At 37.6% G+C, this 19,581-nt stretch overlaps 1 protein-coding gene across 1 annotated transcript in view; it reads left to right on the forward strand.

Moving 5' to 3' along the window:
* Positions 1 to 19,581, forward strand: part of LOC134652810 (G-protein coupled receptor Mth2-like) — a 125,488-nt gene that overhangs the window by 91,780 nt on the left and 14,127 nt on the right. Inside the window, exon 2 of the mRNA XM_063507980.1 lies at positions 18,675 to 18,898. Coding sequence (XP_063364050.1) covers positions 18,675 to 18,898 — 224 coding nt within the window. The remainder of the gene's footprint in view (positions 1 to 18,674; positions 18,899 to 19,581) is intronic.

The raw sequence follows: 19,581 nt of genomic DNA on the forward strand, positions 1-19,581 counted from the left end.
GTTTGAGTTAGCCGCGATCCCGACCAGTGAAACCTGTGTCGAAATGTCGGTAAATAAAATAAATTTCGTAATAGACCCGTCTATACATTTGAGTTAATAAGTGTTCAAAACGCGAAACTTTTAAATATTATACTTAGTTTGAATTTTGAATTAATTGCAAAAGAATACTATAAAAAATTTAATGAGTTTTCCTTCATCAGAGAAGAGCATCTATAAAAGGAAGAATTAAACGAAAATCGGCTATTGCTTATCAAAATTAATTGATCAGCCTACTTATTGTGATAATCTCGACCGTGTTACTAACTGCTACCTACTTAGCTGTCTGTGTTTTCAATCTGATAATTGCCTTGAAATAATTATCATCGTTTATCTGATATGAGTTAAGAGTTTCGCATTATCGAGCGCATTCTTGTAGGCTTTCAAGTTATGAGGATAATTGCAATTTGATAAAACTTGATTAAGGTACTTAGTCTGCTGGCGCTCAAACTGTAAATACTACGTTTATATCAAGTTTATATTCAGAAAATCCATTCATTTTCCGAGAGAATAATTCCATCTAACTACCGAGCCTGGTCACAAAATTACACGAGAATCGGTTAAAGTTTATGGCAAAAAAAAATATTTTTCGTACAAGCTTTTATCGCTGACTGTACTTTTCTTTCCACAGGCAATAATAACCCCAAATACAATTACACAGAGTTACTATGTCTCCATCATCAGATCAGCTCGATGGTACCATAGTATTGCTTTGTCACTCGACTTACATGTACCTATGCTTTTCAGCTTCATCGAAAACCGGGAAGTGGGTCAAATTCAACTCGCAAGATTTGACCCGTACAAACAAAAAGTGTCATTCTATGGAACTTGCTATTTAAACAAACCGCCATATTAAGATTGTCTCTGAATATCAATTTACTAGTGACTTTTGTTTAGACTAAATCGACATATTTTAGGTAAGCATGTTCCATCCTAGACTGCATCGGCACTTTACCATCAGGTGAGATTGTGGTCAAATGCTTACCTATTTCTAATAATAAAAAAAAAGTTCCATAGAATGACACTTTACATGGTCCATTGCAAGTTAAAAGCTTGTAATAATAAAATGCCACCTGCAGAGGAGAACATCCGGACATACGAAAGTATTATTGGCGACGTTGAAACGGAGACCTTCGCTAGCGCTAGGTGCTCGGTCAATTACGTACTAATAAGCAAAAGAAAGATAATAAGTACGCAACAATCTTACATCGATCATCTCGTAATTGACGGGTGCTCGTTAAAGCCTCGAGTTGATCTCATTAGTTCTATGTAAGAAACTAATAAAAGAGCTCGTGTGTTTTGTGAGGAAATGAGAGGTTTTGACTTATTTTTTGGGTTTTGAGGTCATAATGCTGTTTGATTGAAATGTAAAAATCTTTTTTGGTTTGACCTCCTTGGAGTCACAGGCTCTCTCTTTTACTATTTTTAATGAGTACCTAGTAGCAAGTTTTGTTCCAGGGGGTCGAACGCGATAATATTTTTTATAAACTAACAAATACAAGGAGAAGAATAGATGAAAACCTCATATTTGCTATCCCTATTATCAAGTCAGTGACCCCAAACATACGGCCAATACCAATAACTCAGTCGTCCTAAATAAACTCGAATAAACATAAAACAGCACGTTTCTCACCTGCCCAATGAATAAATTACACAAAGAATGTTATTTGTAAACTTACAGAGCAATTCGAACGCACACTGATCATTCCAAAAGTGATATTTCTTAAACTAAAACCGTCAATGTTTACACTTACACATCGGTATCATATTGGAAACAGATCGAATAACTAAAACTTGACGTCATTGGCAAAGTACCTCCTGCCAATACACACAAGAGGGGAAAGCCATAAAAAAAACTAAAGCTCGAATTGTACGTCTTAAGAGGCCGTCAGCCGTGGGCGTTATCTCGGGGTGTCACCACCGTGCTACCGTCTCGATTGCTACCAAATTAGACGCTCTACTCGTCTAATGGCCAGTTTTTGGAAAAAAATCAAAATGGCGGAGCCATGGTGATTCGTGAGTATAGCTTTTATTAAAAATACCGTTTGAATTGAAACTACACCAGCATCACGGGCGGCATTATTGCCGACTACATTGCTGTCGCAAATCTTGAAAGTCCGGACAGCAACATTGGTTTTGACATTTGCAGTCTATAACTAACTATGTCGCGCTGCAATACTTCAGCAGTAATGCTGCCGTAGTCTGAATTCGAATGGTACCTTAAGAGGCCGTCAGCCGTCACAGCTGTGGGCGTTATCTCGGAGTGTCACCACCGCGCTACCGTCTCGATACCAGATTAGACACAAACACGCTCTACTCGTCTGACGGCCTTTTAAAGAGTCCGATAACAACGCATTAAATGTATCACGGTTTGGATTGGATTGTGATAGCGCTAGGGATGTGAAACGATTTAATATTAGTGTTTTAGAAATTTAATATTTAGTTATTAAATAACATGTCCTATATTGTATGCCCTAATAGCAGGGTATCATGTACCTACATACAAAGACTATATTGTAAGATCTATATGTACTGATGAACATGATAACAATGGATTAAATGAATAAGAATATTATGAATATTCAGTATTCAGTATATTTATTGCATCTTCATGTTGTTTTTACAAGGTGATAAGATATTTCATTTCTGAATCAAACATGAACCCTGTTAGGGCATAGCAATCTTATAACTATATCTTATATCTAATAATTTACATAATACAATTCTTGAATAAAAAAAATAATTTAACATAATATTAAAATTATATGTTAAATTATATGTTATATTAATACAAAGCAAACAAGAAAATGATGTCAATTTATGGTGAGACACTGATGTAACTATATGTAATCTTTCTTTAACGAGGCTTAGAATTCTATAAACGTCACTAAATGAAATTTGATAAAATCGTTTTTTTTTTACAACCCACATATGACGCATTGTCTATGAAGCCCAAACGAATCTATTAAATTTTACGAGGTACTTTTTTTCGTACGTTTTTCTTAGATAAATGTAACATACATTTCTATTCTATTATAATCGTCCATACGCAGCGATACGAATGACGCGTAAAGGGGCCCACTGATTAACAGTCTGCCGGACGGTATCGGCCTGTAAGTTGTTCGGAACTGTCAACTTTTTGTTCTAACTGACAGGGCGATACCGTCCGGTGGACTGTTAATCAGTGGGCCCCTTAAACTACGCTTCATTCCCGCGAACGACAAATAAGCTAAGTGAAATTAGCTCTAGGATACATTCTCACAATTAATTCACGGTACATTAACCCCGCAACCAAACAATGCAAATTACATGAAGGACGTTCGCGGGACCTCGTGGAATAAATAACTAATAAAGCCGATAAGGCCAAGTCCCGGTCCCGCCACTTAAAGAGATTGCCCCGGGGCCTCTAGGCACCACATTCATTCTACGGGGATAGTGATGTACTGTGGGAATATTCCTAGGAAGCCGGGAATAATATGCCTATGTACGGGTGTATGAATTAACTCTTCATTGTACATACCACACAATGACACAAATATTGCACAGGAGTGGCAGCACAAAGGTGATCTTATCCCTTTAAGGGATCTCTTCCACACAACCTTAATAATATTTTGGTGTAGGTACCACAGAAAGTTGACACATGAAAACTGTGACGGACATTAATAAAATAAATCTCGGTCGTTTTCTTTTCTAAATAACACATGATTATTGATCATTTAAAATAATATATTGTTACATAGAAACACCGCAAAACCGTACCGTTACCCTTGTAAACCTCTCTAATAATATCATGATAATTACATATATTGTAGTAATTTTTCTTTATCTTTAAATTATTAGATACTTACACTGACTATTGTCACGATGCATAACGCTATTTTGAATTTTGAAAACAATACTATTACGATTTGTATAAATATAAATAAATCCCCAATATTCCCGGGAACATCCCATCCTTAGGTCAAACCAGTTAATATGAGCATTCTCTGTACAAAAATACAGCCCCCAGTGTCGAAATAAATATCGTTAAGTACGGAACTGTCTCCTACAGAAACGCTAAGCGATATATCAGATAACCGTCTGACGCTTGCTGTATGGGATCCCACGTGTTGACTTTAATCTCGTTTTGAAATGGCTGTTAAAGTATGAATTAGATTTATGTTTTGATCATGATTTTAATCTCGTTGCACTAACCAGAATCGGAGAATACGCACATTGGTTGTGCGAAAGAAATCACTCTTCAGTGACAATACCGTTTTTACCGGCCTCTGTCTCTAGTGCAGCGGTTCTCAATCTTTTTTTTGACGGAACCCTTTTGGAAAGCGAAATACTTGATGGAACCCTACAATAAAACAATAGTTTTTAGAAGTGTATTTTTTTATGAATAAGCATAATTCTAAATTCTTGCGGAACCCCTGCAGGGGTGTCGCGGAACCCTAGGGTTCCGCGGAACACACTTAGAGTATGGCTGCTCTAGTGAATTCTTACAATATAATAATACTCTTTATTGCACACGTCACCATACTCGCAGTTTACAATATTACCTATGTTACTGTATATGTGTGTGTGTCACTGACGTCACTGTGCATGTCTGTATCTATGTGTGTGTGTGTGTGTGTGTGTGTGTATGTGTATGTATGTTATGTATGTATGTGTATGTGTATATGGTATACCTATGTGTGTTTGTCGTATTCTTTTAAAATATGTCCTGTTTCTTTTACTGAAATACTGATCTAGCTGTGCACTAAAGAGCATTATGTCTTTCCATGGATCTCCGTTTGGAGATTTATAATTAAATTTGTAGATTTTTCTTATTTGTTTTTGTTTTAATACTACGCCGGTGGACTCGGTGGCAAACAAGCATACGTCCCGCCTGATGGTAAGCGGTCTATGTAGCCTAATGGACGCCTGCAACTCCAGAGGTATTACAATGCGTGTTGCCGACCCTAACACTTCGCACCCTCGTTGAGCTCTGGCAACCTTACTCACCGGCAGGAACACAACACTATGAGTAGTGTATTAAATAATGTTGTGCCCAAAAACGCGATTTACGAATTTGAGGAAATTTTATTAGAGAGCCCAAGTTTCTATTCGACTAATACCATTTTATGGAATCTTCTAGAATAATTGCTGTATGGGTCACCTACCAAAAGTTGAACACGATGCGTTATACATATTTATAAGAATCAAATTAGATTAAGTTATGACAAAATTATTGTACAGTCGCCATGAGCGGCCAAGATGTATATCTGGACACGCACTCTAACGCCTTGACAATAGAGGCGTGTTCAGATATTTGCGAGGGCCTTGACTGCTCCGATATATCTGATGGCGACTGTACCTATGTAACACGACACGAAACATAATTTTCATAAGCATCAAATTCCTCACTCACTGTTAAGTAAATGTCAACATTTTGCCATCCGTAAACAACACACGGCGCCCAGATCGCACCAATGTTTACTTTCTATTACCTGATGCTATTACTAAAAACCATACACCAACCAAAATAATGTGATCCCTGGTCATACGCGGTTGCTACGGATCTGGAGGCCTATAACACTGGATGGGTATGGGGGATTCTATTACCTTAACTGCTATTGCTATTTTCACGTCAAAAAAAAATCTTCTAGTCTTTACTAGTCGGATGTGTAAGTAGCAGTAGTAGAGGTTAGTTTAGTTTTCGACTTAAGTCCTTTGAGTCCTTTACTTTACGATTCGGCTCAGTTTTTCAGACTCTAGTCATTAATAAGATAATTTTGTGAAATTATTATTATTATTTCTAATTGAATGTGTACTTACTAACATTAGCATATTAAGATTAATTTCTATTGTATTACTAACAAATGATATGGGCTTTTATGTCTGAAATAAATGATTGAATTGAATTAAGTCGAAGCTTGAGTTCTTATCGAGACCTGAGTCTTTTGTAAAGACTTGAGTCCTTTAAGAGAACTCTGAAATTGTTTAGAAAAGGAAAACTTTTCTATAATCTCTTCTTCTTCTTTAATCGCATAGTCTCTACATGAAATTCATGAATTACCTAAACAATATATAAGTACCAACGTTGCAGTTGACGTGCAGTTCCCATACAATTTGCAGTCGGGTTGCAGTCCGTCTGTATCGGCCTTAATTAGGAATCTGTATTATTATTTCAAGCTTATTCAACTGTTTAGTGCCACTTGCACCATCCCACTAACCAGGGGTTAAGCGGTTAAACCGTTAACCCAGTGTCAAATTGTACTTGTAACCATGGTAACTACAGGTTTAACCGATTAACCCCGGGTTAGTGGAATGGCGCAAGTGGCCCTTAGTGAGCTCACTAATTGGCTTTTTCCGTAAATTAAATGGTATCAATCCGATTATGCCCTGAAACCAATTAATCTCTAATTAATACGATTGAGTAATAATCTAATTAAGAATAATGAACTGTAACTATTGAAATAGCTATTTTGCAACAATAGAGCAAAGTTGAGTTTTGGTTACAGTGCTAATTTTGGGTCCCTAAAGCTGATCATGTTTATACCTACGATTACAATAGTTAAAAATATTATGTACACAACAGTGTAAGTTATAAGTTAAAGCAGGATATAGTTAGACCAAACTAAGTTGACAGTGATTTTGATAGCCCAGACTGTGCAAGTGTTATTTTAACGTCATAATTTCATAGAAGTTTGACGTCTAAAATAACACTTGCACCGTCTGGACTATCAAAATCGCTGCCAACTTAGCTTGGTCTAACTCTAGTTTTATAAACCTTTTTGACTGTTATTTGTCGTAATAGAAAATTGTTAGCCTTACGCCAACATCACTGGTACGATCTAAAAATGTTAACTTTGCATTGAAAGTATATACTTTGACAGCGTTCCCCATAAAGGATGACTCACGTTAGACCGGGCCGTGTCCGGGCCGGAGCTTCCGGAGCATCGTTTTCTATGGAAAGCATCACGTGATCATCTGTCATAGAAAAGTAAGCGCCGGAAGCTCTGGGGGCCGATTTTTGAATTTCGAACGTTCGAATTTAAAAGCGAGTGGTCGAAAATACTCGTATACGAAAATTTGTCAAGATTTTTTTCGCATGATCCTAATAATACCTATTTTTGAGAGTCACCATTCGACCGTGTAGTGATTGACTTACGATGGTAAGGACATAAAAAATATTTATATTTCAATCAAAAACTAGCTAATCTAATAAACACATAAAATCTAATAAATTAATTCCTTTAAGATATTTTTTTATTGGCGGCATATAATACAAATATGTGACTAAAATTGTGGATTCCTACTTTCTACTGATAGAATTGAATACGAGTGGTCAATACCACTCGATTCTCAAATTCTATCAGTAGAATTTCAAAAATAGCATTTCATCGTTTTTCACTGATTTTCGAGTGACGAAATCGAATGGTCGAGATTCAAAAATCGGTCCCCTGGCCCGGACTCGGCCCGGTCTACGTGTCATCCTTAATACTGATAAGCATTTAAGTGCTATTGGCACGAAACTTACGAAGCCTTTAAGGTTTTTGGCGTTCAAAGGGCAAATTAATTCGGTTAATATTCGCGGCGTATTTCTCAAACTTCACTTTGGCTTCATAGAGCTGTATTTACATCAAAACTTGATCAAAACTTAACCGAGATTTGTACAAAGGTTTCATAATTGTTTGACATTCTGCTACCAGCAAAGGCTTTAAATAACTTCCTTTCAGTTGTGATACCTTATATCTTCGCAAGTTTGGAATGATGTTTACCTCCAGAACTTGTTAAAGTTCCACACGCTTACCTAGCAAATTATGTCCTTATTACCCATAGTGGATTTTGCTCATCACGACATACTATAAAACAAAGTCGCTTCCCGCTGTCTGGCCGTCTATTTGTCTGTCTGTATGTATGCTTAGATCTTTAAAACTACGCAACGGATTTTGATGCGGTTTTTTTAATAGATAGAGTTATTCATGAGGAAGGTTTATGTATAATTTGTTAACCCGTGCGAAGCCGGGGCGGGTCGCTATAGTCAAGATATAAGTACGGACTCTCGAGACTGGGAAAGGTTAAGAATTCGTGGACTTCCATCTCTGTCACTCCATTATAAATTATAAACCAAGAGCGACAAAACCACTTGATCTCAAGGTCATCTTACACAGGTTCATCCGAGAACACAACACGCCCGTACTCTGGCAACCAATGAGTTTATACGGCCTTATTTCCAGCACGTGACGGGCATTTCTGTTGTTCATAACTCCTATCTTTCTCAGCATCATATCCTTCTTTTCCCTTTACTTGAAATTCAATTTTATGCGTCTGAAAACAGGGTCGGATTTTCCAGTCACGCGATTGCTCTAGATACGACATTGTTAAACTGATTGTGAGACGATGTTACCTGCTAGCAAAACGCCAACGCAAGTTTTCCTAACCAACTTTAGGAAGGGACGAATAGGGAAATGCTACCCTATTTCAATTGGTGTAAAGTCTATTTTCGAGTAAGAGTACTCCAAGCTGGGTATCAATGGAACTTTATACTCTGACACGATCATATTTAGTTACGTTATCTCGCTGGAAGTGCGGGTGTAAATAACAATTCCTGTTTGGGTATCTGGAACCTATTGAGCAACATCGTTCCTTATTACCCTAAGTAAACTGTTCCGTGATATGTCCTAGTAGATGTATCAGAACTGATAATACATTTTATTAACCTCTGGTCTTTGTACGATTATGATTCCTAGAAGTTTCGAATATCGTAAAAATATTTTCATTAACATGTTAGCCCGGTTATCAGTCAATTAACAATCACTACCGGTAAGGTTTAGGGAATACTTTACTTATCTTTCAACGTACAAACACTCCTATTACAAGAAATATTCAGGTCGCTATCAGCCAATAGTGCTGGTAAAAAGTCTTCGAGTACGAAAGACTCGAGGATTTCTTATTAAGTCTTAAGACTTGATTCAGGTTTTGAAACATTATTTCTCTCGCATTTTATCCTTTTCCTGGTTTAATCCTGATTGACGCAGTCTGAGATAGTGTCGCTATAAGCAGCTACCACGATAATATAAACAAATAAAATGTTAGTATTATCTAAAGGTCATGTCAACATTTGTAAGTTCAACACATTGTTTATTGAAATGCTACGCAATCCTTCGTTCTATTATTGTTGATGTAAATGTTTTATTGTATTCAAAATTGTTTTTCTTGGTAATTTCTTTTTCGGCATTTTTTTGACAAAATTGTTTATAAAAAAATCCGAAATCTTTTTTTTTTGGTTATATCAGTTGTATTCAACGACAAAGACTTACAACGTGTGTTGTCAAAGTGTCTCCTTGCCAGTAAAATAAATTAGAGCCACTGAAATTCGCAACATTTCGAAGGCCATATACAATCTTGTCAGGCTACTTTATAACATAATTATATACTTTACTTAGTTTTATTACACTCTAGTTGTTAAATTGAAGCTGAAGTTCTTGAAAAGTTAGACTTAGAATAGGTCTCCCTGAAGAGACCACTCAGACTTGTCTTCTGTCTTGACACATAATTCAAAGTATAACTAGAAGCAAAAAGTTTTAATAGATTTAATTTTAGTTTTTCTTATGGACAAAACCTTTAGAATTCTCATTCCTTTATAAAACTATGGGAGAATCAAACAAATACTTTTCAGTTTTTCAAAAAGTTCCGTAAATTGTGCCTACTTTGTTCCGCAGTGGATAATAGGCTACATGACTAATTTTCATTTATGGTATCAATCGATCGGGTTTGTTTTTAGGATCAAATGTCTATATGGGACCCATTGCATTAAAGTAACACAAGTCAGAAATTGTAGTCAAAGGCCGACAGTCGCACTTCACTCGCGAAACGCCTATACAAAACGGCCAGAGGCCATGACGTCATCGCCCATCTTGTAGTATGGACAAAACAAGAAAATTGCGTTTTTGTCGGTGAAATATTGCGTTTATGTATATAGTTGCTATACAATATTTTTTTGGGTGAAATATAAGGAATCGAATGGTAGCCATACTTTTATCGTTTTTGGAAGTTAATTTTGAAACTTTCAGGTCCTGTATTTTTGTAATTTTTCAATATTTTAGTTTAATATCCACATTATTGTGATAAATTGCTCGTATGCTATCTATTTTACTAGATTTTGTTATAAAATTCAACATGTGTCATCATCCCTATTGTGCTCCAACAGTTTTTATACGTTAAAACTCTTACCTACATCAACCTCACTTACCTAAGTGTTACAACATGATAGAGTCTGTTCGGAAAGAGAAGAGTCGTGGAATCTATTGGGCCCCATACATTCCACGACTCTTCTCTTGGCAATTACGATCTACTATATAATAATTTTAAATGTCCAATTAAGGAGCAAATTCTGGAGCAGAGTAGGTACATTTTACGGTATTAAACAACAAAACTCACGCACGGCTCAAATGCCTCCGGGGTCTCTCAAAAAGAGTCGACATTTCAAATAAAGACTCAAAAGAATCAAGTCCTTATCAACACTAGAATCCAAATGATTAAATACCTCAGATTCCGGAGATGGCAATCTTTTATCGGAATGGAAACCGGAAATTTTAGATCCGGTATTCCGGTAAATCACACTTAAACGTCGAGAGGGATTTCCCGTGTCCGGGTGAGTATGACGTACTTCGAGGGTACTTGAGTGAATCTGATAAGAATTGCACAATCGGCTTTTAGGGTTCCGTACCTGAAAAGGAAAAAAACAGAACCCTTATAGGATCACTCGCGCGTCTGTCTGCCTGTCCGACCATCCCCCCGCCCCCTCCTTTATCTCCGATACTACTGGGTCTAAAATTTTGAATGAGACACAAAATAGTTCTTTACCTATAGATGACAGAAAACCTATTAGAAATGTGCAGTCAAGCGTGAGTCGGACATAATGTACAGAACCCTTGGAACGCGAGTCCGACTCGCACTTGGCCGGTTTTTAAGTATAATAGAGCTTAATATGTGGTGAACTTTTAATATGGAGTGGAAAGAAATCACCTGATATCTACCTACAGGTTGTCTATAGCAGTCACAGTAGCCAAGATTCTTTTCAAACGTAAGTTAAGACACTCCATATAATACTTATATCATAGCCGCAGTTGATAAATTCCAATAATTTGCATGAAAGCCATGCCCATAACTCTCATTAACCTTTTGGACGCCAATGACCGATATATACGCACCGCAGGTCCAACGCCAAAGACGTATTAATCGGTCATAGACCACAGAGCAACATAGACCTAGGTGCATATGCATAAAGTTCAATTTCAGTTTTGACACTTCGATGACGTGGCGTCTGAGAGACAGCTTTTGTGTTTGACACGGCGTCGAAAAGGTTAAGTAATATGACGTAAAATACTAATTTGGATCTAGCCATTTCCCTTCATCCTTCATAAGATGAAAATATACGAACTAAGCAAATTGATTTAGGGAATTGAGTTACAAAGTCTACTCTGGTCTCAGGTATAAGGTATGCACTACACTGCGTTTTGTGGTACATATTGAATTTAGTTTTGATTAAACGTTATAAAATCATTCAAAATCCAATTCTTGTACCGAATTGAAAATGAGTTCCAATCGCTCTGTCATATAAAAGAGGTAGGTACTAGGTACCTATGCGCCTAGGTACCTATACAATTTTTATACCAAAACAATGTCTAAACAATTATTCCTCTAAGAACGCCACGACTCCTTTTAAACTCGCAAAAGTATTTCAAAACAAAAAACCCTGAAAAGGTTGCTCATATTTACAATACATAAAGTTTCGTTAACATTTTTACAGATTCCCGTCTCAGCTCTCCAGAAAAATATGCAATTCCAATCACTGATCCCTTCCGAACTTGTTTTGTCAACTTTCAAGGACCGTATTCTTAACTTACCCTGTAACACTGGGTGGAAACGCCTTACTACGGAACTTGTTTGAGTAAATCATGCGCGCACATCATGTCTGTATACCTACGCATTAAGTATGACTCACGCTAGACCGGGCCGTGTCCGGGCCGGAGCTTCCGGAGCTTCGTTTTCTATGGACCGCCGAACCGGTCATCTGTCATAGAACAGTAAGCGCCGGAAGCTCTGGCCCGGACGCGGCGCGGTCTAACGTGATCCTTAAAACAGCAATCAATACGTTCGCTTTCTCACTCAAAAAGCGCAAAGGCGTGTAGGACAGACTGATATTGATATTAAATAGGTAAGTATTATATTGTTTTATTTCTGAATACGACTCTGGTCTCGAACGGAAGGCCCTCGACCTTTGTTTCAACAAGTAAGTTAAGAAATATTCGGCCGGTACAATTTAAACGAAGTATGTTTAGGAGTTTGGTTTGCTTAAAAGGGTTGTTCTCGTTTCAGCAGAGATATTTAAGTAAGACGTGGGTCTGGAATGCAATTAATTACCACTTTTACTATAGGGTGACCTGCTATACCTAGTTATTGGCCACTACATAGTAATTGGCTACTCTTAACATTAAGACTTCTATGGCTTGTTTCTTTCTGAATTGTTAGGAGTGGCCAATTACTATTTAGTGGCTATAACTATCACCTGTCACCTAGAGACACCTTTCGCTACAACTGGCCGGAAGATGCACTAAATCGGGAGTTTTGGAAGACAAGAGGAGAGGTACTTGCCCAGCAGTGGGACACCATAAATAAGCTAGTAAAAAAACATGACGTAGCTGCGCCGATTATTGGCGTACCTAATGTAAGCTGCTTACATTGACTTGACACTCAGGGCCAAATAGAACCTTGTCATGTGTACCACAATGTCAAAACAAAAGACATTCTACATTGATGGTATCTTTTCTACTTATCACCACTTAGTTCCTCATTAACAGGACTTTTTTTGGGTTCCGTAGGTACCCAAAGGGTAAAAACGGGACCTTATTACTAAGACTCCACTGTCCGTCTGTCCGTCACCAGGCTGTATCTCATAAACCGTGATAGTTAAAATAAATAAATAAAAATAAAAAAGCCTTTTATTTCTCGCGAATATAAAATATACAGTCACATAACATAGTATTAATTATCACATAAAGACATGCTTCGTAGAAAGTCACAGTACATTTCTATAGGTCCCTATTCTATCATGCATTTTTTTATTTATAATTAGTAATTACTCATTAAGTTTAATACATTTAAATAAATTGAATATTTTCATGTCATTTCATACTAGAATAATAAAAAATATAAAAAAAAATAAGATAATACAGTCATCAAAATGCAGATAGTAATTTAAATGTCAATAGTCAATGGTAATATAATATAATAATAAAGTGAAGCAATGTCAGGCGAGAACCCCTCTTAGCTGAGGGTAAAGGCCTCCTCCAGAGTTAGACAGTTGAAATTTTCACAGATTATGTATATCTGTTGCGCTATGACAACACATACTAAAAACAGAATAAAAAAATATTTAAGTGGGGCTCCGATACAACAAACGTGATTGTTTTGTCGTTTTTTGCTCGATATTACGGAATGGTACGGAACCCTTCGTACGGGAGTCCGACTTGCACTTGGCTGGTTTTATTAAACCTGCATATATGGTTAGTGTAAGTGAATAAACAGTCGTAAGCTAACGAGACCCGAATCGCACTTGAGATGGTTCTAATTGGCCTTCAAACAACTCGACTATTGAAACACTTTCATTCTAAATGATTTGTAACAGCAGACGTGATGTAACACTTTGAGAAGCGTTTTTCATCGGGTAAAATGTATAGTATCGATCCGTAGTATCCCCGTAATATCCGAACGAGGCGTCCGACATGTCATTTTCTATGATGGCTGATCGGTGATCACGCGGTGCTTTCCATAGAAAACGAAGCTCCGGAAGCTCCGGCCCGGCCGCGGCCCGGTCTAGCGTGAGTCATCCTTTAGGAGTCACACTAATTTAGCCGAACTTAATCGAAGTTACGCTCTCATTTTAAAACGACATTCTGATAAAGCCTGACACTGACAAGCATGGTCAGGTCGAACTGCCCTTAGACAAAAAAATCCTTTTACCGGATTATTAACCTTAATATGTATTGCTTTTACAAAAAATACCCTAAAATGCTTGTAGTTTTTGAGAAAGCTACTCTTTGCTTCTCAAAGAATTCTTTGAAAAGCAATGAGTTTTGAATTTAGTGTCCCACTGTTAGACAAAGGCCTCCCCTCTTTTCCTCCACTCGACCCTGTTATTGGTACTTTCCCACCAATCTGGGTAAAATGCAAAAAATTACTCCAGCTATCTCTTTTTCGGTGTGCCTGCACCCCGGCTTGCACTACGAGTATAGTCTACTTATGGTGTTCCGTGGGTCCCAATTGGTAACTACTTAATGTTACGGTACTCCACCTTTTCGGATGCTTGCGCCAGACTTTTCCAGCCCAGTCCCACTTAAGCTTAGCGGTCTTGACACCTCCATCTACAACTCGAGTTAAACCATACTCTTTGAAAAATCTCATGGGAACTGTGGCAACAGTGGTGCCACGTCAACATCTGATTACTTACAAGCACGTCTTACATTTCTAACAGAATAAAATAAAGAAGCCGCAATTGATGCGACGTGGCGCCTTTTTTCGGCAAGTAGCGGTAAAGGGATCATTAAGTAGCCAAATGGTGCTGTTTGAGTGATGGAATCCATTTTGTTTTATGAGTGTTTTCATAGACGTGGGAAAATACAAGCACCTAGTTGTACCTACGTATCAATTCATAAGATTATCTTAGTATAGAATTTTCGAAATAATTAGGGCGTCCGCTAGCTGGCGCAGACGAAACAGGAGCTGAGATTTAAATATTTTAGGTAAATATACCCGTCTCGCTAACGGAAGCGGCTCCTAAAACTAGTGCGATAAGGACAAGGCGAAAAATCCTGCATAAAAATCTCAAAAATCGAGGTTTCGTACTCGACTGTTTCCTCCTCCAAAACTTGACCAATCGTAACCAAATTTAGAATTCTAAATAATTATGAAATTATCTGTGTCGGACCGTTTTGCTTTTTTGGATATCAGTTTTGAATACCACGCCTCTCATTGCGGCATAATCAATTAGGCCATTTTGGCCATTTTTGAAGGGCTCTAGCGCCTTAAAAAACAAAAATATCAAAAAATGTAAACGGTCCGACACAGATATTGACAATATTAATCTGTGTTGAAAAAATCATTGCTCTAGCTTCAAAACCCACGGAGGAAACAGTCGAGTACGTTTGTATGGAGAAATGACCACTCCTGTTGGCTCTTAACGAAAATTATGATTGGTAGGGAAAGACGAGTGACGCCAACGTGTGGCGTGGGAAAAATGTAAGCTTGCTTAAGACGACATCTTCATACAACGTGACTTCCTTCTACTGTCAGATAACTGATGTAATGTATCTCATAGCCGCCCGCGCAGTGCCACGGTCATGTAAATATCAAATAGTAAATTTTTATCGCCCTTCAGATATTTAATTGTATTCTACTGGGGGTCCCGTTGTTTCCCAGAAAGTTTTAAGTCATAATGTATTGTTTATCATATTATCATTAGTCATAAAATTGAAACCGTTAACATTGCAGGATGTTCGTTTATTAGGTTATCCTATAGATAGGTTAGCTTTGTTTTATGGAAATCCTGAAAAGTGACGCGTTTCTGAACCAAATGAATTATGACTGGTAATGAAAATGCGGGCAAACAATACATTTTATGGCTTGTTTGCCCTTAACCAAAACTATTTGGGAAACAATAGAGACCCATCTTACTGATCTACAATTTCATGCACATTCACAGTCTTTATAGTTGGTTGGCACGTCTATCCACGCATTCGTTGGCTGTAAGTAATCGAAAAACCTGATAGATGAATCCCGCCCGTGCACCACACTTCGATGCGCTCGCTGCTTTTATACGATCCGGTCTGTCCGCGGCTTCCAGTAATATTCCCCAAGTAGGCGAATGTATAGGTTAACCACTATAAAAAGCACATTTAAGATACAGTAAGCTGTAAAATTACATACTTTATGGATAGAATTCACTTGCACTTTTGAAGCTCAAAAAGCCGCTCAATGAATAAATATTACACGGTAAATACCTACCTATTTAATAGTTTTTATAGTGTAAATGACCATGTTAGCTTAAAATAATAATATCACCATCCAAAAAAATCATAAAACCAAGTACATTAGGTAGTTTCTAAAAAAATATAAAATGTTAATAAATAAAATACAGTCCTTCAGCATTATTGCAGCAAATGCATACACATTCTAGTTGCCACGATTCTTTGAACTCAAACTTCTAACGCTTAGCCTGAGTATTCGACTCATCTATTCTTCGAAAGCGATCAGAACACGCCAGGAATTCTTCCTCGCCTCAGATTTATCCATCAACTCCACTATCTGATATCGGCGTGTGTGTAGGTATACGTAGTAAATTACTCCTTATCTTCAAGGCGCGCTCAAGGTACGAAATCAACATTAGGAGAGTGGTAACCTGAAATTTTGCTTGGAAGAGATATGCGTTTAGATAAGTTCGTGTTATAGCGAATTTGTAGGCAAGTATTGGAGGTGTCTACCTTGCGTCTGCTTGAGATATAAAATTATTCCCTTTTTAGTGAATAGATTCATCTTAATGTTTTTAATTCAAATAAGAATACACGGTGATAATTCTTTATCATTGTTATGCAAAATATCATTAATATTTATCACTATAGTACCTAATCATCAGTATTCAGTAGCAATATGTTGTTTATCTTTTTAATTTGATCATTATCATAACAAAGATTTGTACATTCAATTAGAAAATTTACCACATAAATACGAGTGTTTTGATGTCGGCAATATTTAATGTAGTCTTGCAAACAAATAGGTAAGCATGAGGAGAGGTTAGGTGATTGTAACATTTGTACCTACACTAGTTCTCTGTAAAATGCGAGAAGTTAGATGCATACCTACTAGAATACCTACTTGAAGTCACTCTAGTCAGTAATGCCAGGCGTGGCTCACTCCGCGATTTCGTCGCGTGGCTACAAGTACCTACAAGTACATGCGGCCCACACCAATTTTGGTGTCAGCCATAGTAGTTGCCACGCACCGCTACGGAACGGACGCCTGTTCGCGTTTGCGCCACCTAGCGGTCATATCTGTCGTAATAGACGCGTTTTGTTAGAGAGTGAATCTTCTGTACCTAGTACTACTATTTATTCTGTGGTAATGTTGAAGCTTAATATTCAGTCTTCATAATAATTTGGCTTTTAAAACTAATTCATAACAAAAAACGTTTAAATAGCGTCCAGGTAGCCAAGCTTTACCGAGGCACGTCCTCTTATTTACGTGACCAATTTAAATATATTGCGTCGGTTCAATTTCTTTATGAACGCCAAAGTTCAAGAGGAACACTCGAGCTGAATTCTGAGAAGGAGGCCGGTTCTGTTTCAACGATTTGATAAGGATAAGAAACCATTTATTGCTACACAAAAAATGGTACAAGTAACAAATTTATAAGTATAAAAATTACACTAACAATTAGCATGTGTCACAAAAGGAACGCGCTCAGCATAAGCTGCGTCAGCCATGTCATAGTTTCATAATATGTATGCTACATTAAGGTATTTACTATGAGCCAATAGTTGCCTGAAATTAACGATTTTCATTCACTCATTTATTACAAACCGTGCAGAGCTGATTTTCAGCCCCCCCCTTCACTGAATCACATTGATAGGTATATGGTTTAATAGAATTTTATAAAGAAGAATGCGTGCAAGGTTTTAGTAACCAAAATAAAAACACAACAACGTAATAATCTCAAGTTATAACTATTATTTTTACAGTTTGCAGTTTGCAATTTCATTAGTTTGACCTTGAGTCGTATCGTCAACTTGTCAGGAATCTCACGCGCACCAATAAGTGCGAGCGAATGTCTTATAAGACGTTCCAGTTATACCTATTTCGTTAGGACCAATTGGAGCCACTAGCGCTGATTGGTGTTCACGGTCAAGGTCGTATCAAATTGTAAAACCATATCAAATTGGTGAAACAGAATTGGCCTTCAGGATGATTTGTGTGATTTATCATTGTGTAAATGACGTCCCTAATTGACTGTCCTTGCCACGTAAATGGTGACCTAATTTGGCATGTCATATTTTTTACATGCATCACCAATAAAGCTGGGTGGGACTGAATATATAATATATGATATACGTTATCTTTATCATAAACGTGTATCGTGACTCATTCTAATATTTTATCTGATACCTGACGAGCCCTTGGTGACGTTTATACTACTGGCTAGGTGGCTTTGATACTAACTTCTGCCCGCGGTCCACAAACTATCTACCTACATAGCAAATTTCATATTCATATTCCTTTATTCATAAAATTACAAACTTTACATTGTCAAAAGGCTAATTAACTTATAATTCATAATTCGGTTTAGCGGTTTAAGCCTGAAGAGGTAACATACAGAAAGAGTTACCTCGAATTTATATAGGTAGAGTAAAGATGGTTTCTGCATGTGAATAGTTATATGAGTAGGTAGTCACTGCAAGTCGGGAAAAGCAAATATTACAATACTGTCTAAATGGTTATTTTTACCACACCTAACCAAAACAGCTTTCAGTTCAAATTTTTGAACAAGTTGTTCAAAAATTAGTTTTTTACATTTAATAATCTCCAAAAATCTCACCAACATTTTTCTTCCACAGGACGAAGACGAAGAAATCAAAAAACAGCTGCCAGTCGTCCCAAAATGCTGCGACAGCGGCCAGAACCTCACGTTCACGATGCAGGACGGCGCGGCGCGGTCGGTCTGCTCGCGGAGCAGCCTGACCTTCCAGCCAGTCTTCCACAAGGCCAACGACTCTCACATCTGGAGCTATGACAGCAACGTGTTTGAGACCATCGTGGGAAACCCTTGCGCCTACGACAGGTAACAGTCAAAATTTCGTGGCTTTTGGCTCTATCAATCTTTTCCAGCCTGTCTTCCACAAGGCCAACGACTCTCGCATCTGGAGCTATGACAGCAACGTGTTTGAGACCATCGTGGGAAACCCCTGCGCCTACGACAGGTATAGTCAAAATTTCGTGGCATTTGGCTCTATCAATCTTTAGGTAGGTAATATGGCTCCAACGATACTGTCGTTGATTTTGGGCCAACTCACACTAGCGTCTTTCGTACGTCGCCGTCTCGTCAGGGCTATGGAAAATGGCGTTGCTGTGCAGTTGCGTCAACGTCGAGCAGCAGCGATAGAGTTGACTAGACGCCGATGCTCGGGAGACGCTAGAGTGGGATGGCTCCTAGGGCCCTAACCAGATGCGCTTGAAGGTAGAGAACACCCAATGCTTCCATCAAATATATGGCGATATGTCCAATGTAATTTTTTTACGTCAAAAGCATGTAGAGCATTGTTCTAGTAAAGTCAGCTTTTGGTTTAAATTTTCTGAATATGAATTGGCTTAGCTTTTTCATACAAATGTTATTCTTAAGATAAGAGTTTGAACGCAATTTTGATCTGTTTATTGACTAATTATCACGCAATTCTCGTGTTGTTCCTAAGTCACATGTTTATTATCACGTGTTACCATTTACTTTCCCTCCGAAAATTCAGATCA

Source organism: Cydia amplana, chromosome 12 (genome assembly GCF_948474715.1).
Source record: "Cydia amplana chromosome 12, ilCydAmpl1.1, whole genome shotgun sequence".
NCBI classification, from domain to species: domain Eukaryota; kingdom Metazoa; phylum Arthropoda; class Insecta; order Lepidoptera; family Tortricidae; genus Cydia; species Cydia amplana.